At 54.3% G+C, this 24,907-nt stretch overlaps 1 protein-coding gene across 1 annotated transcript; it reads left to right on the top strand.

The window, feature by feature from the left end:
- Nucleotides 1-631: 631 nt before the first annotated feature.
- Nucleotides 632-24,907, top strand: IGFBP2 (insulin like growth factor binding protein 2). The gene is made up of 4 exons (XM_082689077.1): nucleotides 632-1,193; nucleotides 21,932-22,161; nucleotides 22,902-23,042; nucleotides 24,406-24,907. Exons 1-4 carry the CDS (start codon nucleotides 746-748, stop codon nucleotides 24,568-24,570), a joined length of 984 nt encoding a protein of 327 aa, XP_082545203.1. The 5' UTR covers nucleotides 632-745; the 3' UTR covers nucleotides 24,571-24,907.

Below are 24,907 nucleotides of genomic sequence, written 5' to 3'. Positions count from 1 at the left end.
ATTGCATTTCTGGTAATTATATGTTAGCAGATGTTGGCAGGGTTGGGAAACTGCGGTGGTCACCAGGAGGGGCTCTTCAGGCTAGGCTGGTCTAGTGGATGGGAACCTGCTTCTTCCGACTAACTCACTGATGACCAGAGGCATTTCCCCAAGCAACGCGTCGGCACTGAGTGGAACCCTGAGGATGGAGGGAGATGGTGGGAGCGCACTGAAATCTACCTGAAGGCCAAGACTCCGTCTTATGTCCTTTGCATTGCCCCAGCACTTAGCCCAGTGCCGGCAGCATGGGAAGCACGCAAACTAAGACCTTCTGAACTGAACTGAAAACAGGAGACAAAAGCACCCACTTTTCTCCACTCCTGCGCGGATGCTACCCAAGCCCCAAGTTACTCGCATTCCCCGGGAGTCAGGGAGCCCGGGGTAAGATGGGTGTGGAGGGACGGAGGTTCAGCGGGGCGGCGGGGTGGTGATGGTGCAAGGGACCCACAGAGCCCAGAAGCGCGGCGGGGGAGGGTGGGCGTGCGGGCGTGCGCGCACTCACAGGCCGGCGCGCGGGAGTGTCGGGGGAAGGGGGTGGTCTCCAAAAGGGGGAGGGGAGAAGGCAGGGGGCGGGGAGAAGCAGGGCCCTTTAGGACCCGGCTGCGGCTGCCGGGGAGGAGGAAGAAGTGGAGGAGGCGGCTCCCGCGCTCGCAGGGCCGTGCCACCTGCCCGCTCGCTCTCCGCCGTCGCGCTCACCACCGCCAACATGCTGCCGAGACTGGGCGGCCCCGCGCTGCCGCTGCTCCTGGCACCCTCGCTGCTGCTGCTGCCGCTGCTCCTTGGCGCCGGCGGCGGCAGCGGGGTGCGCGGCGAGGTGCTGTTCCGCTGCCCGCCCTGCACGCCCGAGCGTTTGGCCGCCTGCGGGCCCCCTCCGGCCGCGCCGCCCGCCGCCGCGGCTGCCGCGTCCGGGGTGGCCGGAGACGCCCGCGCGCCCTGCAAGGAGCTGGTCCGCGAACCCGGCTGCGGCTGCTGCTCCGTGTGCGCGCGGCTGGAGGGCGAGGCGTGCGGCGTCTACACCCCGCGCTGCGCCCAGGGGCTGCGCTGCTATCCCCACCCGGGCTCCGAGCTGCCCCTGCAGGCGCTGGTCCTGGGCGAGGGCACTTGTGAAAAGCGCCGCGACGCCGAGTACGGCGCCAGCCCCGAGCAGGTTGCAGGTAACGCACTGGGACAACTAGTTCGGAGAAACTTAGAGGGCAGCGGAGCGCGGGCCGGGGGCCGTTCCGTGCGGAAGCGGCGTGCGACGGGAGCTCCGCGACCGCTTTAGTGGAGGAACAGCGGAGTCCTCGACCGGTTGTGGGCGACTGCTTGGGAGGGGGACCCGAAAGTCAGGCCCGGGGAGGGAAGCTGGAGTTAACAGCGTGCGGGAGAGCTCTGGCTGCTTACCGGTTTGGTCGGGATAAGTGGGCAGAGGAGAGGCATCCCTGTTACCGTGGTCTTCCCCGGGTGGACGTACCTCGACTTATATTTTGGAAGGGGGGATATACTGGGGAGGAGGGTGTTGGCCAGACCTGGAGGAGTACGAACTTGAAGCTTAGCTGGGGCACAGTTTGAGTCGGTGGTCGCCGACCGAAGGTTTCCTGGAAAGGTCCGGGTGGAGGACACTGCTGGGGGGCGGAGGCTGGCGGGTGCCGGTGACTTGGGGGACGTCTGATGAGAGCGGGGCGCTAGGAGAAGGGCGGCAGTTCGTCGAGGGACCCTTCCGTTTGGGATGGTGAGGTGGAAAGAAAGGACTTGGTACTCCGTAGGGTGGGTTGCTTAGGAGAGAAACGCAGACGAGCGCTGCTCTTGTCCCGGGGAGAACGAAGAAGGCTCGTGCTTCTCTGTTGGGAGGAACAATAAGAGAGGGGCATTTCGGAGACTGCCCAGCAGTTGAGTCAGTGTAACTTAAGCCGGGTCGCCGGCTGCAGACCCGGGGCGGGGGCAGCAGTGCTACTCACTGGAGCATCTGGGCCCCAGGGCAGAAGGCAAGACGATGCCCGGGCGCTGGACCGGGCTGCTCTGACCGCGGGGAGGTGTTACCCCCGTCCTGATCCGGGGAGATCGTCCCTGTGCGGTGGAAGGGGGGCCCTGGGAGTCTTTGTAAGGGATCCTCATTACCCCCAAAACGATTTTGAGGGACACGACCAGGCAGTCAGAATCTCACTTTTGTTTTGGTTTTTGTTTTTAAAAATTACAAAAGCCTTCTGCCCCAGTGGTCTGGAGGAGACTGTAATTATTTTTTTTTCTTCTTGGAGACAGTTGGGAAATGTGTCCACTGCCTGCTGCTGTTGTTTTAAAAAGCAAGCGAGTCTGACCAAGTTCCTCAAGCTTAAAAAAAAAAAAAAAAAAAGGAAGAAAGGAAGAAAAGGGATAAGTGAAAACAATTTTGCTTGCTTGTAAGCTTATGTGGTCATAGTCATGTACCCCCTCTCCGCCCCCCAGGACCGTCAGGCCGCCCCACCTTTCCTCTCCCCAGCTATTGTTTTTTCCCTGTTCTCCTTGGGAATGGAATTGGGGGTAAGAGTTGAAATCTTTCTTCTATTTCTCTGGCACATGTTGACCTTGAGTGCAGAGCAAGTTGGGGTTTCCTCAGAGGAGGTAGCAGAAACCCCGAGTCCCTTTCTTCTCCCTCTGCTTGCTTCCCTCCCCCCCTGGCCTCCAAATTAACCCTTCCCTCCTGCTTCTCTTAGAAAGTCATAATAAAAGGAAAAGACTTGGCCCTGTGTTCCTCCTCCGTGGCCCCCTCGCTCCTGCCTGCCACCCCCCCCCCCAGCTTCCCACCAGGGAGGTACTGTGCTTTTTGAGCTGAACTCTGACAAACTAAACATCTTCCTCAGCAGGGTGAACTTTTCAAAGGCCTCCAAGTTCACAGACTCCTTTGGATTGTGATCGTCTTAATCCTTAAGTGCGTGGCACAGGTCCTCCCTAAACGTTGTACTTTTTTCACCCTTCCTCCTTTCCACTGGCAGCTCTCCTGCTTCCAAGCTTCAGAACAGATGCGGGAGATTCTCCCCATTCACTCCTCCCTAGAGCCCGAAGGGGGGAGTTGTCAGGGGAGCCCAGGGACAATGGGGTGAGTTCATGGGAAGAATGTCACTCTGGATTTTCTGCCTGGTTATGGGACTCCTTTCCGCCAGCTAGCCCCAGCTGCCTCCTCAGCTCTCTCCTCCCAGTGCCCAGACAGACGCCTTCCGCATATTTCTCTTGTGCTCCAGACTGGAAAGAGGGGGCATGGGGGGGGGGGTTGGAGGTAGGAGCTAGATGTGGAAGCTGGGTGGGCACCCTGGAAAGAAGTGTTCCAAAGCAGGGTGCTGAGGCTTGAGGACTGGGCAAGAGGGGGCACTGCAGGGTGAAACCTGGGCTGGCAGGGGTGCAGGAAAGAGAGGGGCAAGTTTCGAGGCTTCTGTCCCAGAGAGGGTCTTGGGCAGGGGCATGGCACTGCCCATAGAGCCCTGGGGTCCGGGTTGGGTGTCACGGTGCACAGAATGTGGCCCAGAAGAGACCGTAGCCCTGAAGGCTGCCTCCTCCCCCCTCCATCACCCGTCCCCTTTTCTCCCCTCTCTGAAGAACGAGCTCTCTCCCATCCCAGACTGCATTCCTCTTTGAGCAGGTTGCTTTTGAGAATTTTAAACATACCCTCTTATTTTGAGGCAGCAAACCCCAGCAGTTCCGGCTTTGCTGTTAGCTCTTTTGTCTTTGTTCCCAGGACTCAGGGGCTGTGTCGCTGACTTCCTGGGGACGGCTGGGATGCAGGGGGTGGGGGGTGGGGCACATCTGCGGGTGCTGAGCCTCCATCCCTTGGGGGTGATGGGTCGGGACTGGTTGGTTCAGAGAAACTCAGCATGTCAGACTAGGGGTTGGAATAGGTGAGTGAGCCTGGAAGAAAAATGGGAGTGGGGGGCCCCCTGAGATCTGTTGAGGTCTGGATCTTAACAGTGTGTGGGTGTGTTTGCTGATGGAGTGGGCAGGAGTGCCTAGAAATGTCGGGGTAAGAGGAGGAAGTGGGCACCCTTTCAGAATTCAGGGTTGGCGGGGTGGACTGGCTCCCTCCGCATCTCCCTGCCTCCTTCCCTGCCGTGTACAATGCCTGGGATTATGCCGAGGGGCGGAGCCGCCCCAGTGGCCGTCTGGCCGTCTGCACATATAAACGTGCTATAGAAATGTGCAGTCATTCAAAGTCCTAGGGCAGGCAGGCGGGCGGGCGGGCGGGTCTGAGGAGCCTTTGCATCTGCAGTTGCTGGGGGACCAGAAAGGGGGGCAGAGGCTAGCGCTGATTTACAGTGGTTCAGTGCAGCTTCAAGAAAGGGGAGAAAAGCAATGGGACTTCTGGCTCCAAGCGCTGCTTTGCATCTTGTCTTGCATAAATTTGCATACTGAGTTCAAAGTCGTAAAATAGACTTGGGGAATGAGTGGGACCCACTGTCACTGATTGCTAACACCACTACCTTCCGCCACCCTCCCCCCTTCTGGACAGAACACCCAGCACTTGCCCCGCTAAGCTGCTCTGCCTGAGTCACCAGGACGCGTTGGGAGGAGGAGGTGGGGGAGTTGAGGTGGCGGGAGGGGGACTGAGACCGGTGGTTCCTGGGCCACCTGACCTAGTGGGATGTGGCTGTGTACACTCTGGCCTTGGAGGGAGGTCTGGTCTGGAGGGTGTGGCTCCCCAAGTCCCAACCGGGCGGGCGAGGAGGCAAGCAGTGGTGGGCTGGCTGCCTCCTCCGTCCCTTGCCTCCTCCGTCCCTTGTGCTCCTCTGAGGGCTGGAATCCGAGGAAGTCATGGAATCAAGGGTTTTTTGCCTGCAATCTCCTTACTCACCTTCCACTCTGTCCGCATTGTTCACCTTGATGGTTCCCTTTGTGTGGTAATAACGATCTCATCCATTCCCCTGACAAGGTATTTGAAGAAGCTTCGAGGAAACCAAATCCTCTGTAACCAGGTCATAGGATCTTGTAAAAATAGGGCTGAGGAGTCTCTGAATTAGCATAGGTGGTGGTGTCCAGGGGAAAGAGGAATCTATGTGTTCACGACCACCGCAGAGGTCTGTCTTTGCAGTGGTTCTTGGTCAAGTTGAACTATTGAGTTTCCTGGCAGGCAGAGGGAAGAGGGAAGCTTAGACAGTTCTAAGATTTTGCTTACCTTAGCACGGAGCTTTAAACTGAAATTTTCGGGCAAATCCTTCCTTTGGGTTAGGGGACTATGTAGAAGTTAGTCTTAGAAAGACGCCTGCGGGCCTTGGGAGCAGGAGCCTATTTGGTTCCCTTTGTCCTGCATCTTGAGGACCTCCTTGGAGAGAATCCCTGTACTGGAGCCCATTAATCAGGTTAGCTTCTTGTCGGGTCTCACATTAGCTGTTCTCTGCTGTAGAAAACTGGATGCACAGTTGCTAAATTTTGATATAAGGAAGTTCCAAAAATTCTTGGTTCCAGTGAAATGCAAAATAGGACGACAGTTCCTGGTGGGGGGCTGGGGGCACAGCAGGGTCTTCTGAAGGGAATGAAGGAGGAGCAGAAAATATGTAGGCTCTGCCCACATTTGGTTTTGTTGTTGACCCCGCTCACATGCTACAACACGGTACCAGCAACAACAACGACGACAAAGGGCTCGGTTATTACTATTTTTGAAGAGCCTCATCACCAGGGACAGCATTTCATTTCAGTCTGTCCGTTCTTAGTGTTCCCAGTCCCCCTTTCCTTCCCTGCTTAATCGATGCTGCTTTTCTAACCCCCTCTCCCCTGGCCCCCTCGGCCTCTCCCACTATGGCTGGGTCTTGAACAGCGGGTTCAAGCGGGTAAGGCTTGAGAAATGGCACAGAAGAGAGATGTACCCCAGCCTTCCACAGGACTCCAGGTAGGTGGAGACCCCGTAGGTGGTGGGGATTGGAATGCTGGAAACAAGTCTAATTCTGGGATGAGGAGGGTGGTTGGCAGAGGAACATGGGGCTGGGCTTTGTGGGGTGGGGGTGGGGGGGGCAGGGGTCACCTCCCCAAGGGGGTTTGTGCTAGGGTTGCTCTCCCTGCAACCAAGGCAGAGAGGAGCAAGGTTAAGCTTTTAAGTCACCAGGGGAGCTGGTGTTCTGCTTGGCAGATGTTCTAGGCCTCTCTACTCCTTGCTGTCTCTGGCCAGCTTTTTGCTGAGATTGGCAGGCAGCTGCCAGGGGTTCGGTCGCCTTCCCATCTGTCTTCCTCCTATCATGAACTGGCTTCCTAGCCTGCTTTGTCTCCTGTCTTCCAAGATCCCTGTGAGGGAGAGAGGGAGGCGTTTTACCTCCATGTTGCAGCTTTGGACTCTGAAGCTCAGTTAGGGGACGGCTGAGCAGGTGAGTCACGAGCTGAGAGGCTGCTGACCTTCCTTCTGTTCCCCTCCGCCCCCGTGGTCAAGCAAGGGAAGGGGGGGCTGTAGGCAACAAAAGTCTTTGACCCCGTCAGCCCGAAAGTTTGTTCCTGGACATCTGCCATGCATGGGCCAGATCTGCCTGTTTGCATTCCCTCAACTCCACCGGGAGGCCCAAGGCCTGGGGACTTCACAGAGAGGGAGGTGACCAGTGTGCTGCAGTTGGGAGAGACAAAAGGGTCCCAGGGTGGGGTGAGCAGAGGTGGGGGGTGGCCGCCCTGCTTGTGCCATCATGGGGACCGGGTTCCATTGCAGCCTGAGTTCGAGAACCCGAGTGCTGACGCGTGTGGGCCTTCCTCGAATACCAGTTTACCTGTGGGTGGAACGGGGACGATTGCGTCTCTTCAGCGGGGTGCGCATGAGGACAGCTGTGGTGTCGGCGAGCGTCCGGCCTGCAGTCGGTGCTCACGCACGCTGGCTGCCTTGACGGCAGCCGACCGTGTCTCCTCCCTGACGCCCAGCGAGCTGGCCTTCGAAACGAAGGCCACGTGGGCTGTGTCGGGCTGGCCGCGTGTATCCCCGGAATTTTGAGGGTCGTGCTTCGTGGCCTCATCGAGGTGTGAAGTTGCTTCAGCTCAAAGCCCCGTTTCCAACCACATGCTCGCCAAGGCAGGTTCTCCCCCAGCCTCCGTCTTCCTTATCTGTAAATCAAATATCGACAGCAGCAACTCTGTAGGGGGGCACCTGCACGCGTGTGTGTGTGTGTGTGTGTGTGTGTGGATGTGTGTATGTGGAAAGCTAGATAATACAGACAAAACTAAGCACTTCTTTTTTTTTTTTTCATCTCTTTACGTATAAAATGGAAATATCCATTCCTCTGGCCTACTTTCACAGACTGTAGTTGAGCTGTTTGTAGAAAGGGTAAGGAAACTGTACTTTAAATACAGTATAAATGGATTTGACGTCAAACAAGTGGTTTGAGGTGAGAAGGCTTCCATTTTTTTAGGGATGAATTAGGCAGTGCTCCTTAGGGCTCGTACCCCGATGTCTGAGGCTGACTGTTCTTCATCTGGGAGCTTCACCCTTTAATCCCTCAGTTGGGAGTGAAGGGACTGCAGGGACAGAAGTGGCCCCAGGGTTGGGACCCTGGGTACTTGTGCGGGCTTGCTGCTCTAAGCTGGTGACAGGGCTGGGTTCTGCCTTCACCCGGCCAGCCAGCCGTGAGGACCTAGCTGTCTGAGGTTTTTGGAGGACCAGAGGATCCCTGAGGCCCCCGTTCAGGGGTGGGAAGCTCTTTCCTCCGGGGACAGCCCCCTACAGGCGCCCTGCTGTAGACCTAGCTTCAGAACAATAGGGTCAGGTGGGAGCCAGCTGGTCTTAGCACACTGAGTACCTACAGCATGGGCCGGGCTGCACGGCCGGGGAGTTGTCCAAGGCAGGGAAGGCCCTGGGGTGCCAGGTTCCTGCTCCAGGAAAATGGGCTCTCACGTCTCTCTTGCCTGAGCCTTGGGTGCCAGAAAGTTGAACGTGATCCTGGCAAAGACATTGGGCATTCTGTCCAAAAAGTGACGTGTCCTTACTACGCTGTCTGCAGAGTGGACCTCGCTCTGAGTTGGGGAGCAGCCTCTCATTTCGAAAAGGTTTGATGGGCTCTCCACAGGAGTGCAGGGTGGCGGGGGGTTGTTGGGGAGAGTGTTTTCTGGGCTCTGAGATTATTCCCAGTGTCTGATTCCATTCGTGGTCCCAGAAAGCCCTCTGAGTGACCGCCTTTCTGGGCATAATGATAGTGGCGGCTGTGCTCTGGAGCCTCTGGTGGGAGGGAGGCCCCAGGAAGCAGAGAAGGGGGCTGCTTGAATCTTCAGGGGTCAGCAGAGGCTTGTAGTGAAACCCAGGACAGTTGGGACAAAACACAGCCCTTGCCACTGGAAATCTGAGGTGGAAAGTTCCTTTCCCTTGTAGAAAGGGTAAGGAAACTGTACTTTAAATACAGTATAAATGGATTTGACGTCAAACAAGTGGTTTGAGGTGAGAAGGCCCCCTTGGAGGGCCTTCATGACCGTGAGGAGGGAGGTGCCGAGAGGAGAAGCCCACTTTACAGATGGGATAGTCAGTCCAGAGAAGCTTGTGGGCTTTCAGGTTCCAGGGTAACTGCAGCCCACCCCCATCTCCACAGTGAGTAGAGTGTACTGGCTATGGATTTTTTTTTCCCCTCCTGGAAAATAGACCATCCCCCTATGCCCTTCCTCCTGGGCCACTCCTGTCCTTTAACATAGCCAGGGAAGATGTGCTCTGGCTCAGCTCCTGGGTGTCAGTCAGGGCGCAGAGGGAGACCTTGCTCAGAAAGCCGGCTTCTCCGGAAAGAAATACAGAGTCGGCTGTAGTCAGGAATTGTTTCCCCCCACAACCTTTTTTTTAGTGGGGGGAGGGGGCACTTGGCAGCCTGTGGGGCCCCTTCTGGCTGCCAGCCCCACAGCTCTTCCTGGCTGTTGGGAGGCAGGGCAGGAGTGGAGATTGGGGAGAAGGGGCAGGGGCTGGCTGGCCTCCAGCTGTGGGGCTGGAGAATTGGCCCATGGGCCCCCCCTTCAGTTGGCCTGAGCAGAGGAGAGCCTGGGGTTCCTAATTAGTGAATGGGTATAGGTGTGTCAGCCTGTGTTTCCTTCAAGGAGCTGAGTGCTGGGAGGCAGGAAGCCAGGAAGCCAGGGAGGGAGGGCCTCAGAACCTAGGAAGGCCTCAGCAAGTTGGGGAGGTGGGACGTGGGGAGGCTTAGCATGTTGAACCCTTGAAAGGATTCAAGGAGGTGGGACCTTCTAGCAGGAGGGGTCTGGATTGTGGGGTGCAGTGAGCCAAGGGTCTGCCCCAAGGGGTAAAGGACAAAATAATGGTAATTAAAATCACTTTCTTCCAGACATCATCCACTTTGACGAAAGTGTTCGTAGAGTTTTTTTTGGTTTGGCTTTGTTTTTTTTTCCAGCTCTTGTTTTAGCCTCAGGATTCTCCCCACTTGACAGATGAAGAAATCAAGGCTGCATTCCAGTTCCAGTGCAGGCGCAGACCGGAGTGGATCTGGTCACCAGATGCTTCTCCCAGGGCCTCAGTCCCGCAGACTCAACGCCTGCAAAGCAGCAGCGAATCATATATATATTGCTGCACGCTGCTCGGAAAAGCTCATTTTCCCTGGGAGGTGGACCTTAAGGGATAACTTCGCAAAACCGTTCCTTTGCGCAGCTCCCCAGGAAGTTTCTTTCAGGTCTGTCGCCTTGACTTTTGGATGGAGGTGCCAAGTTGCCTGTCAACGAGAAAGTGCCCGAGGCCAAGATAAAATGAAAATGGCAGTCCCCTGGGGGCCCTTGTCTCGAAACCACCTGATAAGGCTGGGTCGTTTCTATAGCAACAGCGGCAGGAGGTGTGGCTGGCCGGGAGGAAAGGGAGCCCAGCTAGGATGGGTGTGGGAGATCAGAAGGGCTTTCCAGGGACAGGCAAGACAAGATCCCTAGATGAGGAGGGGACGAAGGTGATCAAACAGAAGGAATAAAGCCCTGGGGGTTAAAAGCTGCCAGTGACGCCAATGACCAGACGCCAGCCTGGTTCCCCGAAGAGCCCTGGAGCCGAACAACCTGGATTTGGTGTTGGCTTTGCCAGTGATGACGTGACTTTGGGCAGCTGGCCTCAAACACTCTGGCTTTGTGTATTTTTTTTTTTTTTTTTTTTTTGTCAAGGTGAGAGGGGATAAGAAACTATCAACCTCGTGTGATTGCCGAATGATAAAATGCAGTTCTGTCCACAAAGCTCTTAGCCCAGAAACTGCGATAATCGATGTCCTGCAGGTTCTCCTTCCTTCTTCGCCTAATCGCAGCCCACGGAACAGGAGGAGAGGGACTGTTTTTCTGTATTTTCTGATTTGCCAAGTGTATTAAGAGCAGGGACGGAGGGATCCGGTTCAGAGGAATGGCTTCTTCCGTGGGGTGTGGCTTCCCTGGATGGCTGCCCTTGGCTTTGTAAAGCCCAGAATGGGGTTAGTGGTGGAGGGTTTTCCAGTGGGTGGTCATGGCCTTTGGTGCCACGGCCACTCATTACGGTTCTGCCAGTGGTTGAGAGTGTGGCCCGTTTACGCCCCAGAGTCGGGGAGTCTCCCTCAAAGCTCTGCGGGTTGTCCCCGGTTCCCGTTGCTGCCTGTCTGCCCAGAGAGCAGAACCAGGGAGGACCCCAGATGTGACAACCTATTTTATCAGACACAATTAGTGAACTTTTCGTTGAGGAAAAAGAAAAGCACGGTGACCTATTTAAAGACACTTAATTTATATTCAGGACGCTTCTTGTGCTGGTTTTGAGAGTGTGGGCAGGCAATCCTGGACATCTTTACAGGTTTTTAGTTTCTGTTTGCGCCCCCCGGGTTCAGTTTGTCAGGCCCGCAGTCCCTGGGAACAGCCTTCACGGGGCTGGAGAGGAGGCGGGCGGAAGGCGAGGGTAGGAGGAGACGGGTGGGTAGGACCCAGTCTTGATCACTCCGGGAGCTGGTCTGTGGGGTCATATCCTCCGAACGGAGTGTGGGAACGCTTGTTTGAATGTGGGTCCTGGGAGAGGGACGCGTCTTTTCTCTTACCTCTTTACTTCACTTGCTGATCCCTTTTTTTTTTTTTCCCCTTTTCAAAACACTTGACCAGTCTTGCTGCTGGGGGTCCTGGATGGTGAGGGAGAGGCTGGAAAAGTGAGAATTAAATAGAACACAGGACCCTAGGCCAGAGAAGGGTGGGGTGGTGTTGAGGGAGCCAGCTGTCCTGATCCTGAGGGTTACACATGGAGGGAGCGCATGCCGTGTGCCGCGTGCGAGAATGTGAAGATGCGTTTGACACGCGACTCGGCACCAGCGGAGCCAGAGAAGCATTTCATTTTATTTGAAACTTTTTTTTTTTTTAAAGATTTAATTGTGTTCTTTTAAGTAATCTCCGGACCCAACGTGGAGCTCAGACTCACGACTCCAAGATAAAGAATCGTGTAGTTTTACTGACCGAGCCAGCTGTAGGCCCCAAGAGAAGCATTTTAAAAAGTTGAATATTAACCATGAAGGAACTAAAAGTCAGTAGAGCTCTTTATAAATCGAATGCAAGTGAAGGGGCAGCTTTTAGCCTTTTCAACCAAGGCTTTTGGGAAGTTCTCCAGGTGAAATAGTGAGAACCCTTTCTGGTGAGTTGAGTCACAGGAGAGAGAGAATTGGGTTTGACGGGTCTCTCCTTTCAACTTAGAAGGCACCATCTTGTCTTCCAGAAAAGTGAATCGAGCACACCAAATGTCCTTCCGGCCCTCCTTTCATTTTTTCATACTTTTCTTTAAAGCGCTATGGGCGCGAAGTCCATATTTGCATCTTCAAGAAGCTCCATCCTTTGGAGGAGGAAGGGAAAGCAGGGACCCAGGCTTTTTGCCAGTGTGCTCTGGGTAGGGAGTTGTGAGAGAAGCTGAGTCAAATAAAAGAGTGCTTTGCCCAGGGATGGCCCTTCATAGTCTCAGTCCAGGGGCCTTTGGACACTTGGAAGCCATATTGCCCTTCTTCCTTGAAAGGTTCCTCCTAAACTCTACCAGAGCAAGCCTGCAAGTCTGCAGTTTTTTCCCCATCTGCCGTGTGTGCTACCTGTTTTAGTAATTACCGTGAAAGTCTTGAGTGGCTTCTACCCTGGATCGTTCTGATTCAGTTAAGGCTCTTACTCTCTGGGCCTCAGGGAACTGGAACAGCTGTCTCCCTTCCTCCGGGCATGACTGGCCTGTGGGCACCTGCACCACGCCACACCTGTGGGTGTCCCCGGTGCCCTGTGGGCTCCACTGGGATGCCCTTGTGCCCTTGGCTTTCCCTTCTCAGGTCTGCACTATCTTGATTCCTTTGTCCTCCTCTCCTGGACTCTGTGACTGTCTTCCATTCTTTTTGGGTCTTTCCTCTGATTCATTTCTCAGTTCTTCATCCCACAGAGACCTGGCCAAGAGCCCATGGTCAGTCTCTGGTAGGCAGGTGACCCTGGTGACACTGTGGTGGCCTGTGAGTGCCAGTGAAGTTGGCCAGGTCACTCATGTTCGGCCCTCTTGCACCCAGTGGGCTTTCAGAGGCACCCCAAGTTCACGGATACCCCTGCTTGACAAGGAGAGGGAGGAATGAATGTGATGAGGGAAATGACTTGTTAAAGAAAATGGTTGTAGGGCACCTGCTGGCTCAGTGGTGTGTAGTTCTTGATCTCGGGGTTGTGGGTTCGAGCCCCACGTTGACTATAGAGATTACGGATTGCTTAAAAATAGAATCTTTTAAAAAATGGTAAAAATGCAGAGAAGAAGTAATAGGAATCATGCAGTAACACCAGTTTGCCACCCAGAACTGGGAGTGGAGGACATTTTGTCCTGTTGGCTTCACATCTGTTTAACCGACTGAGCCACCCCCGTGTCCCAGCTTCATGTCTGCTTAAAAAAATATTTCCCGATGGCTTTCCCCACCAGCCTCTTGTTGCTGTCCCTTGTCCCTAGAGGCAGCCACCAGCATGCATTCCTTCCTGTTTCTGTTCCTTGGCAAAACAGATTTGCTAATAGATGCCCAACATCTAGAGTTCTCTGAAAATAAGTTACGTGTGCAAAAAGGACTCGTTCTGCAACTTTTTCTCTGTGTCAGCGTTAGGTTTAGAGGTCTGTTAGGTGGATAGATCAGAGGAGTGATCACAGGTCCGAGCCATTCTGGTCAACTGCTGTGTATTACTCCATTGTATTTACCCTACTGAATTTCCTTCTCTGTTCACCTACTGGAAGGCTGCTGGCTTGGGTTTGCCCCTACAGGTAATGCTGTAATGCATGTTCTTGTGTACGTGTCGGGGAGATGTAGAGTTGCTGGGTCAGGCACCTCCTTCCTGTTCCCGTATCCCCTATCCCAGCTTTGCACCGGAGCACACTCTCTACCCCCTTGGGGTTTCTGTGGCGGGGTTACCTTGCCGGGTTCTTGGACGGCTTTAGTTGAGCCAGAGGAGACATGTTTGGGACCCGTGGAAAGGGTGAAAGCTGATAGGGCTGTTTGCCATCTTGCTTTCAATTTCTCTGGCTCTTCAAGGACAGCCTGGCTCACGGAGTCCCAGGGGACCTTGGCTGAATTTGAGCCTGTTTTTGTTTTCTCAAACGGTGTGCCTCAGCGCTGACCCTCCCCAGGTCTTTGTGATTCCAGGAATGACCCTGGTGTTTATAAAGCAGCCCTTTAGAGAGCGCACAGGCAGGGAAGCTCTGTAGAGGCCGGGCTCTTCCTGCTAACTCGGTGGAGCCCGAGAGGAGATGGTGCCGTGAGGGCATGCTCTAGAAATCTCCATGATGCCTGGCCAAGAAGGGCCCCTGTTGCATCCATGCATGTATACGCGTCTGTTTATGAACCTATGAGCCTGTGGATGGAAAGAGCTTATGAGACGGTCTTCCCATGAAGTCCTGTCCCTTGAAAAGAACTGGCATCGTTCTCCCGTCACCAAGAAGTTCTTCAGCGAACTGAGGCAGGAGAGCGAGAAATGCAGAGGAATGGGGTCTTGGAAATGCCAGAGTTTGGAGGGAGTTGTTAAAAGTACAGAGCCCTTAACCTTTGCTCAGGCTTGCCGTGAACCCCAGGGGGCTGGAGTCCAGGACCATTCGTAGCAAGCTCTTGGGATGATTTCTGATCAACAGGCAAGACAGGGCGCAGTTCCGCTAATCGAACTCACTGAATTTATGGATGAGCAGGTTGAGCTCTTTTTTTTTTTAAATACGTAATCTCTACATCCAACGTGGGGCTCGAATCATGCCCTGGAGATCAAGAGTCATGTGTTTTACCAACTACCCCAGCCAGGTGCCCCCATATATTGAAGCCTACACATCTTAAACCCCTGATGGGCATCACTCACTATCCGGGGCATGGTGCTAGCATTGGGATCAGAACCTTGCACACTGCCACCTCCCCGCCACCTGCCACTCCCCCCCCCCCCCCACTGGCTTTTAGGCCAGTGCTTCTCTTCCTGCTTGGCTAGAGCAAGTTAGCCAAAGTTTTGAACTGAAGAGCTGGTATTCAAAGAGAATCCAGAAAGAGTTTAGGGTGGCTTGGCCGGCAGTGGGCTCGATGTCCTGCTTTCGTGCATCTTCTCCAATAGCCCGTGGTAGTTCCGAGGGTAGGATGATGAGCCACAGGTGAGGTGACCAGTGCCTGCCCCTGAGGGATACAGCCTGGATGACGGGGGATCAGGAAGGACTGAAGAGGCTGCTTGTAGCTATTTCCTCCCCAAAGGGAGTTCCTTTTGTGTCATAGCCGTGCCTAGGAGCTCCTGGTCTGTCGCCCGGAGGGTTTCTCGCCCAGTGTGGTGGCATCTGGGAGACTTTGCTGACACCACACAGGGGTGCCGGGTGTAGGGAGCAGGGCCTCCAAGGCTGGGAGAGAATGGGAAGGGAGTTTGGAAGGAAGCTGGGCGCCAGCAGGGGCTAGATGGGCTGACAGGGAGAGCGTCATTCCTGAAGCTGGAATGTGCCACGGGTGCTAGCCTCCACCACAGTGGATGTCCATGTACATACACTCTCTTCAGAATTCCCCTATGAGCACCAGGGTGGCTGGCTGCCTCTGACCCTTAGAAGAAAGGAGGGAGGGAGACACATAAACGAGGCCACTTACCCAGAGAGACCAAGGACCTCAGCTGAAAGATGCCAAAGCAGCTCCCCTTTCTTCCCCATCCATGGTTACCTTCTGCCTGCCTTCCAGCGGGGATTGAATTCTCCACCCCAGCCTCGGGGGCCTGTGTTACTGCACATGGGGGCCACAGTCAGCCATCTGAAGGCACTGGCTTTACATTCTTTTCAAGACAGCTGGTTCCCCTGCATGTTGGTGACTTTACCGATGAGCCCTGTCTCCCCTATGCCTGCGTGGTCGTTATGCGCGCCTTTCCCTCCCTCCCATCCCCCTCCCGCCCCTCCTCCCTCCCTCTCTCGCCTTCCTTCCCACAAATTCTGTAAAGGTAAAGTTATTTAGGTGAATCCACGCTTGCCCAAGGACTTCCATCAGATGCCAGAGAACTGTGATGTTGAGCGACATACAGAATTCATACGATCAACAAAATCAGGCTTTAGAAGGAATATGCAGAGAGATAGTATTGCAGAACTTTCTGGTAACTCGTTTTTCTCCAGTGTGCATGGCCATCCGACAGATCGGATCTTCCCCACCCTTGCCTGGTACGTGAATCTTCCATTTACCCATTTAAGAAATCGATCACCTGTCTGCACATTTCTTCTGGAACTTGATTTTGCCCACCCCGGGCAAATGGGCAAATGGTAATGATAAGTCGCAGCCTTCACTGGAGTAGGATTCTTATACACGTTTTTCACACTGGAGAAGGGGGAGCTCAGGAAGGTTAGAGGGTTTGGCCAACATCATGGGTGAAACAGAAGCGGCAAAGCGGGAAGTCCTCTTGACTCCTGGAGTTCTCTGCCCATTCGACTTTGTTAATGAATTGTCCATTGTCATGGATGTTAATGAGAAGATGGGAGTTAGTATTAATTCTTTTGCCCAACATGTGTCAAGATTAAGTGCATTTGGGAAGAAACCAACAAAGCAGAAGCCACGTGAGTTCTGTGTCCAGCAAGAGTGGAACCGGGAAAGCGGCCAGCCTTCCCCTGGCCCATTGCTCAGAATCCATTCTCGCAGGGCCTGCAGTGCCGTTACCTGCGGAAGGAGGCGAAGCCACGGGAGGGAAGGACAGATTTGGAGTCAGAGTTTATCTTCTCTGGGGGACCCCCAGCTCTTAGATTTCCAGAGAGGAGGTAGGCTAAAGGAGAAGGTAAGAAATGCCTAGGTTTTCTTAAGAATAAAGACAAGAAGAAAGCAGGGAGGCATAGTCGTTTGTTGGAAGATGTGGCATGTTCCGGGGAAAAGTTCTCTTTTCTCGCCAGGCCTGTGTAAGGACAAAGCCTCAATCACACTCTAAGCAAGAAGGAGTACGGGGTTGCGTTTGGATTTCAGGGGCCTATTTTCCTAAGAGGGCTTTGAGGTTTTCTATAGATCAGGAATTGGAGCGTGGAGGTCAGAGCATCGCATGAGGAGAAAATGTGGTTTCATGAGAGTGGGACTCGTCCAACACAAGGGTTTTCATGCATTGGGTCAGGTCGTCAGTGCTACGATCCAACAAGATCACGTCAAGGAAAAAAAGGCTTTGCCAGGGTATTAATGCGTAGTCCGGAACGCAGAATGAAGGTGCAAAGCTCTTTCTCCTGGAGGGAGAGACCGGTCCACCTAGTTAGGCAGAGCCAGAGGACAATGTCGGGGACCCCAGGCACTATGTTGATGGCATAGCGGTAGTGTGTAGCTCCTCTAGACCAGGTGGTAGTCCTTCTGGGCCTCGGGTTTGCTCGTTGCTTGCCTCTGATTGTCCTTGCTTTTCTCAGCGGAGCATACCTCCAGGTGCATGAGGTTGAGGGGCATGGCAGGATGCAGGAGGGGAGTTCTCACGCTCCAGGCCCTCTGTGGTCTCCCCCACTTGTCTTCGGAAAAACATGACCTTCCATATATAGTCGGAGTCCTTCCATATATAGTCGGCAAACTCCCTGCTTCAGCGGTGAACCATTTCCTGGGGCGCTATGGAGTAGAGAACAGTTAATCCTTAGGGGAAGATCTCTGGGGACCCCGGAGGCCCCTGTGGGTTATCCCTAAGCCCGAAGCCTTCTCCAGTTGTGGGATTTGGACTGCTAAGAACCATTGCTTAGACTGACCTTTGCACTGCAGCCCATGGAGCTGCATACATCAGTGGTTGTGTAATAGAGAGTATTCTGAACCTCACTCTTGGGCAGGGGAAAAAAAATGCAACTTGGTATTTTTGTTCTGAGGGCACATTCCATCTCTAATTGGAGTTCTCCATTTGGAATGTTTTCCTGCGGATCGCTCCTGTCCCCTGGAAGAGAATGTATGGAAAGCACTGGGTAATGATGGGATAAGGCCCATGTCCCCGGCAGTGCCGGGTGGGTACTTGCCCCAGTGTGGGGGGAGCCGTTGAGAGCTGGCTCCGCGTGCTCCCCGGCACTGTGTCTGCGGGCAGCGTCGCCGGCAGTCTGGCTGCCCACTGGAAGTGGGTGCTGTTGGTCTGTGATTTATAGATGAGCCGTGGAAACACAGAGAGCTTAAGTGACATGTCTGGGGCTGCACAGCTAAGTGGAGACCTGGGATTCGGTTGGGCTATGAGACTTGGGAGCCTGAATTCTTGAGCGTCGGCTGGAAATAGACCAGTCATGGAACCAAAGCTTGCTTCGGTCTGCAAGCTCGTGTGGTCTCCACCCAGTCAGCCCTCAGGCCCTTCCCCGGGCTTGGACTTCAAGGTGTGGAGCGTCAGAATGTGCGTCAGCAAACCAGATCCGTGGATTTCTTCATCTTAATGGCATGTGCGTTGGCAGCGTTGGGATCAATAATGGAATGGGACGAAACCTAGCCTGGAATCCAGGTGGCCTGCGTGAGGGCGGACAAACTGACCTTTACTTCAGAGAGGGCGGGGCCATCTCAGGATAGGAAGCCAACTCTGCCCTCCTGGGAGCAGACGGGCCCCGTAGGCCCCTGCCTTCTGGGGCCTGGTGCAGGGCTGCGTTCGGACTGCGGCCCCGGATGCCTGGGCATCTGCGGTCCTCCTCTGTGAAAAGATGTTAAGTCATATTTGGTAAATGTATCTTAGAATGGTGCATGTATTGGTATCATAGATCAAGACTTAAAAGAAAATTTACCTAAAGGCATATTTTTCCTTTTGATTTCATTTATTTATTTATTTTTAAAAGATTTTATTTATTTGACAGAGATCACAAGTAGGCAGAGAGGCAGGACCCGAGCCGAAGGCAGAGGCTTTAACCCATGAGCCATCCAGGCGCCCCTTTCCTTTTGACTTTAAAATAGACCCCCACATTTCCCTGGGCCCTTGGGCTCTGGGCCCGCTGTGCCTAATGACAAGCCAGCTCTGTCCGGAGCCTGCCGGCCTGATGCCTCTTTACCCGTGTGCATCTTGTTCCTCTTACCTGTTTTCAGATGCCTTGTTCTGAGCGCTAGAGGCGGACTGACCTCTGGGACTCTACCAGCGGATGCTGCCTTGGCTCCTGTCAGTGGTCTGAGCCCCAGGAGAGCTCAGGGAAGGGGGAACAGGAACCTTCAAGTCCTCTGGAACCAGAGGGTGGACTCCTGGACTCTCGAAGTGTGCTGGGGGAGGAGCCGTGGTGGAGGGTCTTAGCCGAGGGAGGTGAAGATAGCAGTTTGGATCTGCCTTAGGCGGGGTCTGAGGTCATTCAGCACGGGGCTGGGGGACTTCCAGGCCTCCGGAGAAAGCCTAACTTCTGAAGGGTGCTTTTCAGTGGGAGGCACTTTCAGCTCCCGGGGGCCATTAGTTTTGGTTGTCCCAACTTCAGGAGGGCTCCTGGCCTGTGGTGGGTAGAGGCCCAGGATTCTGCTTGGCATCCTGCAGTGCAAAGGTCAGCTCGCCAGGGAAGAATCCTCTGGTCCCAGTGTCCACAGTGCTGGGGTCGGGAGACAGGGTGTGTGACGAAAGTTTGGGGTGGGTGGATGGGTCTGATCGAATACGGAGGGGACAGAACTCCCATCCAGCTTGGTGGCAAATAGCTTCAAATAGGCTATGCCTGCAGGTGGTGCTTGGGCTTCTGGAACAGGATTCGACCTGTGATTGGTTTATCTATGGTAACACCCGGGCTACCCAGAACCCCTGGGGAAATAGCCATTCTAGAGAGAATTTTCAGAGTGTCTACTCATTTAAATAATTCAATTTTGGGGCTCCTTGGTGGCTCAGTGGGTTAAACCTCTGCCTTCAGCTCAGATCATGATCTCAGGGTCCTGGAATCGAGCCCTGCATTGGGCTCCCTGCTCAGCAAGGAGCCTGCTTCCCCACTCCCTTTCTGCCTACTTGTGAACTCTCTCTGTCAAATAAATAAATGAAATATTTTAAAAAAGTAATTTATTAAAAATAAATATTTCAATTTTTATTTTTCTAAAGTTTAAAAATTTTGGATAGACATCTTTTTTTTCTTTTTTTAATGGGGAATGCTTGGCATGTTACCCCCCGCCCTCTTTTCTGAATGTCCCACGGTCCTTGTCATTACCCACACAACTCTTGTTTTGAACTACACAGTATGGAAGTCCTCCGGGATCATCCATGGGTGTGGAGCTGTTTGTGATGCACTAAACATGCCCAAAGTTCTTACGTTTGTTTTTTTTCAGTCTCCTCTTATCTTCCTGCCATTCGATACTTCTCGCCACTGTCCACATGCCTTCCTTCTCTTTCCTTTTAATTTTGTTGATTTTATTCTGCCGTGGCCGTAGAAACCAGACATCCAGAGACCAGGCTCGCTGGAGCCATGCTCCTGCAAACCAGCAGTGTTCCTGTGCTGAGTGTCCCCGCGCCCTGTGAGGAAAGCACTTGAACTTGCCGATGCTTCAACGTGCTGACAGCTGTTTTGATGCTCAAGGGGTTCTCTTCCTCTGCTGCCTGGTTCTTGGGTTCTGCATTGCCGAGCGAGCAGATAATGGATAACTGAGGCAGTTGCTGTCTTCATCATCAAAGTACTATCACCAACAGGACACAGAGTTTCTGTGTTCCAGGCCTTATCTTAACTGCTTTACCTGTAACATACTCTCAGCAGTCCTGTGAAGTAGGGGCTGTGATGATCTAACAGTTCAGGTAACAAGATGGAAGCATAGGGAGGTTGTATGTGCAGGACAAATACAGCTGGAGTAAAAAGTTGGGGAGCTGGGGGTGCCTGGGTGGCTCATTGGGTTAGGCCTCTGCCTTCAGCTCAGGTCATGATCTCACAGACCTGGGATCGAGCCCTTTATTGGGCTCTCTGCTCTGCGGAGAGCCTGCTTCCCCCTCTCTCTGCCTGCCTCTCTGCCTACTTGTGATCTCTCACTCTCTGTTAAATAAATAAATAAAATCTTCAAAAAAAAAAAAAAAGTCGGGGAGCTGGCATTTAACTCCAGAATGCCCTATCAGCTGGGGCTCGCTAGTCTGGAGGTCACGTGCTGGCTTTCTTCTAAAGGAATGCCACCACAGCTGGTGAGGACGGGCCCCAGGGGTCAGGTGGCCAGACTCCACCAGAGTCTTCTGGAGCTTGCTCTGTGAAAGCAGGTGTCAGTTCCCCAGGAAGCACAAGACTGTCCCCACTCCTTAGCCATGGAGGGAGTGAGTGAACGCCACAGCTTGCAACAACCCAGAGTGGGCATCACGGCCCCCCTTTTCAGGGCAGCTCTTTGTCCCATGGAACTCTGTCCAGGACAGTGGGCATCTGAGCCCACCACCCTGTGCCTAAACTCGGAGGGGACTACCAGGTCCTAAGTGACTCATCTGAAACCCTTGTGTAGAAATACTGTAAGAGCCATTCAGTTATGTTATCGGGGCTGTATTTGAAAGCACACAAAAGGGAAGAGAAAACGTGCAAAATTTGTTTAGAAATACTCCCTCCGCACATCTAGGTCTTGTTGGCACCTGCTGGGGGATGGCTTTAGGCCCCAGGGTCTGAGACCTGGTTGGCCCTCCTGTATCCACAGGGGGCTGTTGAGTCCCAGCCCTCCTAGAGCTCGTGAGAGCTTGTCTCCCTGGTTACGACTCTTCCATGCCCTTCTGTTCCTTGGGCCTCCCCTGGCTGGACCGACAGAGCCAGCGTGAGCCTGTGGTAGCTGGGGGCTGCTCTTAGGGCCCCTCCACCTGAGCTGTGCACCCTGCAGGAGCCTCTCCCTGGAGTTGAGGGGCTGGTGGCTGAGGAAGGTGGAAAGAGACTTAACAGGTGCCTTTGAACGAGCATCGGGTGATGCTCCATGCTTCGCGGTAAGGGGAAAGTGCAGAGTGGAGCCGGTTCCTATTCCCCGGGCTCTCTGGAATGTGGCTGGTGGTGGCATGCCGAGACAGACACGGGAACGGGTCAGGGCCGCTGGGGGCAGTGCTGGAGCGGCCATGGGCCTGAGTCATCAGCGGACACGAGAAGGGGGCAGGTGGGCAGATGAGTGATAGCAGGGTGTCAGACGCTGCGGGCTCTGGTGGTGGCTCTTCCCCCTTCTTACTCCCTCACCTCACCCTGGCCTGGCCAGGGATCTCAGGCATTAGTTTTGAAAATGGACCCAACCTGTGCCCTTTTAGGCCACAGATGATGAAGACCTTAACCTGGGGGTTCTGGTGGGTGAGCCTCAGAGGTCTCTCTAGGGGAGAGTGATGGCTTCAGGAGGACTTAATGCCATTCCACGGTGAGAGCCTTGCAAACACGTTCCTCCTTCCGTGCCCCTCCGTGCCCTTCCGTGCTGCTCCGGATGGAGGCAGTACCGAGGAGGCCTCCCAGGCGTTTTCTTCAGTCAGTGGGCCTGTGTTCCAGTGCCAGATTCGCGGGCTCAGTCTCGGTTCCTGTGTGCCTTGACTTGCGCATCTGTCAAAGTTGGGGTAATGCCCCCCAAGAGTTGCCGCAAAACTGAAATCGATAGTCTATGTAAATTGCTTAGAACAATCGCGTGGCTATTGGTCATCTCCATCCTCAGGGGTTCACACTGGCCCTGGGGGCCCTGCCATTCTGAAAACGACACCTAGAGTTCTTCCCTTCCTCTCTCTGCAGACAACGGTGACGAGCACTCTGAAGGAGGTCTGGTTGAGAACCATGTGGACGGGACCGTGAACCTGTTGGGCAGTGGAGGCAGTGCTAGTCGGAAGCCCCTCAAGTCGGGCATGAAGGAGCTGGCTGTGTTCCGGGAGAAGGTCACTGAGCAGCACCGGCAGATGGGCAAGGGGGGCAAGCATCACCTTGGTCTGGATGAGCCCAAGAAGCTGCGGCCGCCGCCTGCCAGGGTCAGAGGGGCTGGGTGTGCTTGGAGGGGTGGGAGGTCTCGCGGTGGAGGAGGGCACCTAGTAACATCCGTGTCCTATTTGCCTGTAGACAAAGCACTTTCCTTTCTGGTTCTCCCACCAGCATATTTAGGGAACTTCTGGCCGGTCAGTGTCTCTTTCGGGGACCTCAGTTGTCGGTTGTGAAAGAGACTGGGTATATGGTTTCTTGAAGTCCCCTCCTTCTGAAACCTCCACATTTCTTTTTGGCGTCAGGGCATAGGCAAGGAAATGGATGCTAGAGATGGACTTGAACTTGCTTGAGCTTGCTGGGATGTGTTCCCCTCACTCGGCTGCCCCCATTCCTCTCTCCAGCTGAGCTCTCTTGTCTTGGGTCTTGGTCCCGGTTGGGTTAATGGGAAGGGATGGAAGTTGGCCCTTGGGGTCGGGGCAGAGGTCCTCTAGAGAAAGCCATTTGAAATCGCTTTTCCAAGGAGATCCCATTTTGGCCCCTGAAAGCCACTGACAGAGTGAAAGACGGGTGAAAACACCCATCCATGGGACTTTCATAGAGGCTGGCATGGACACGATGACATATTAGTGAGATCGCTGTCAGTAGTTCCTGGCTGGTTCCACCAACCAGCTCTGTGGCTGTGGGAACATCCCTTCCCTGTGCAGGAGGTGGTTCTGAGGGCCATTGTTCCATGAGCTCAGTTTCACTCTGAGAATCCTCTTTTCCCATCTGTGCTTGTCTGTGCCCACAGACCCCCTGCCAGCAGGAGTTGGACCAGGTCCTGGAGCGGATCTCCACCATGCACCTTCCAGATGAGCGGGGTCCTCTGGAGCACCTCTACTCCTTACACATCCCCAACTGTGACAAGCATGGCCTGTATAACCTCAAACAGGTGAGAGGGAATGTCCTTGGCCCTGAACCCCAGCTGTGCCTTGCTCTTGCCAGAGGCTGCCTCTTCTTACCCAGCTGCCTGCCATTAGCCCTTGGTGTCCGGATTGGGTGGAGCGCCTGGGAGAAGCCACGTTAGGTTCCACTAATGCTTCTCAACGTTTTTATTGGGCCTTAGAATCGCCTGGCAGTGATTCCTGGGTCAGACCATTCCAGAAGGCTGGGTGGCAACCAAGGGTTTGCATTTCTACTAAACTCCCAGGAATGGCTGATGACCCGTGGATCACACTTCCGGAATCACTGATTTACACCATTGACTAATTGCCTCTACTGACCCTCCCCCTGCACAGCGGTGGGGTCGGGGGATGGGGCTCACGTCCATACCTCCCTCAGCCCAGGCAGGCATCTTGCCGCTTGAAATACCAGTCTAGTGTTCAAAGCTGTTTGTACACGCGCCCTCTAAATGTGTGACGGTTACTGTATTTGGGGCTGAAAAGAAATAGTGATCTCTTCTAATGAAAAACAGACTGTGTCCTGTCCCTTACCGGTAACTGAAGGGATTTTCCATGGTAATTGATTAGTTTATGGATAAGAGCAGGGATCCTGGGACAGGAATGGCTTCTTAGCTATGCCTCTTACTAGCTGTGTGACATTGGTCAAGTTACTTAATCTATTTGTACTTCCTTCTGGTCATCTGTGAAGTGGTGGAGTAATGGTCCCTGAGTTACAATGTGGTTGCAGATTAAATGAACGTGTATGCTAGAGAAGAACGGTAGGGGGCGCCGGCTGCCTCAGTGGGACGAGAGTGCGGCTCTTGCTCTCAGGGTCAGGCGTTGGAGCTCCACGTTGGGCATAGAGCTTACTCGCGCGCGCGCGCGCACACACACACACACACACACACACACACACACACTTAAAAACCAGTAACTGAATGAGCAGCGTGTAGATGGCTCCCACAGTGCACGGCCCACACTAGGGCCTGTACTCGTGTTGACTTCTACCATTACATGCGTTTTTTCACTTCATACTGTAACTAAACCCTGGTCTGCTGGTGACCCCACGGGACAGGACCTCCTTGTGGGTGGGGACTGAGTCTTTTCAGCTTGGGGCACTCCCCAGCACCTTGCTAACTGGAGCATGTTTGGTGGGTCCCGGTGTCACGTGGGAGCTTGTGCACGGAGTGGAGTTCAGCCCCGCTCCAGACCTTCTGAAGGCGAGTCTGCATGTTAGCGAGGTCCCTGGTGCACGGTCAAGGTTGTGAAGCACCAGCCTGCAGAGCTGCTCAGCAGACCTCAGGCTGCGTGAAGGGGAGGAGAGCTGCGGGCTTCAGGGCCATTCCTCCACATCCTTCTCTTCTCTCTCCCCAGTGCAAGATGTCTCTGAACGGGCAGCGTGGGGAGTGCTGGTGTGTGAACCCCAACACTGGGAAGCTGATCCAGGGAGCCCCTACCATCCGGGGGGACCCCGAGTGTCATCTCTTCTACAATGAGCAGCAGGAGGCCCGTGGGGTACATAGCCAGCGGATGCAGTAACCCCCAGCCAGCCGGTGCCGGGCACTCCCCTCCCCCACCCCCTCTCCAAACACTGCCAGAGAGAGGAGAGCCTTGCGTGGTAGGTGGGGAGGGTTTTCCAGGAGTGTTGACACGTGTATTTATATTTGGAAAGAGATCAGCACCGAGCTCGGCACACCCCCGCCTTCCCCCTCCCCAGCTGGAGCTGTCTGCACCCTCGCCTTTTCCTGTCCCTGCTGGGGAGGAAGGGTGACTGCAGTGGCCAAGCTGGGGGAAAGGCCTGGGAGGGGGGGAAATAAATTTTTATTTTTGAACCCCCGTGTTTCTTTTGCTTGAGATTAAAGGAAGGAAAAATAAA

Source organism: Mustela nivalis (assembly GCF_964662115.1).
Source record: "Mustela nivalis genome assembly, chromosome: 11".
Taxonomy (NCBI): Eukaryota; Metazoa; Chordata; class Mammalia; order Carnivora; family Mustelidae; genus Mustela; species Mustela nivalis.
The sequence above is the reverse complement of the archived record's forward strand: the minus strand, read 5'-3'. Positions and strand labels throughout refer to the sequence as shown.

Excerpts from the sequence above, each read along its gene's own strand:
- IGFBP2 (XM_082689077.1), top strand. The coding sequence starts at position 746 with ATGCTGCCGAGACTGGGCGGCCCCGCGCTGCCGCTGCTCCTGGCACCC. Across the intron at positions 22,162-22,901 it reads TGCGGCCGCCGCCTGCCAGG|ACCCCCTGCCAGCAGGAGTT; the intron begins GTCAGAGGGGCT and ends CTGTGCCCACAG. Across the intron at positions 23,043-24,405 it reads GCCTGTATAACCTCAAACAG|TGCAAGATGTCTCTGAACGG; the intron begins GTGAGAGGGAAT and ends CTCTCTCCCCAG.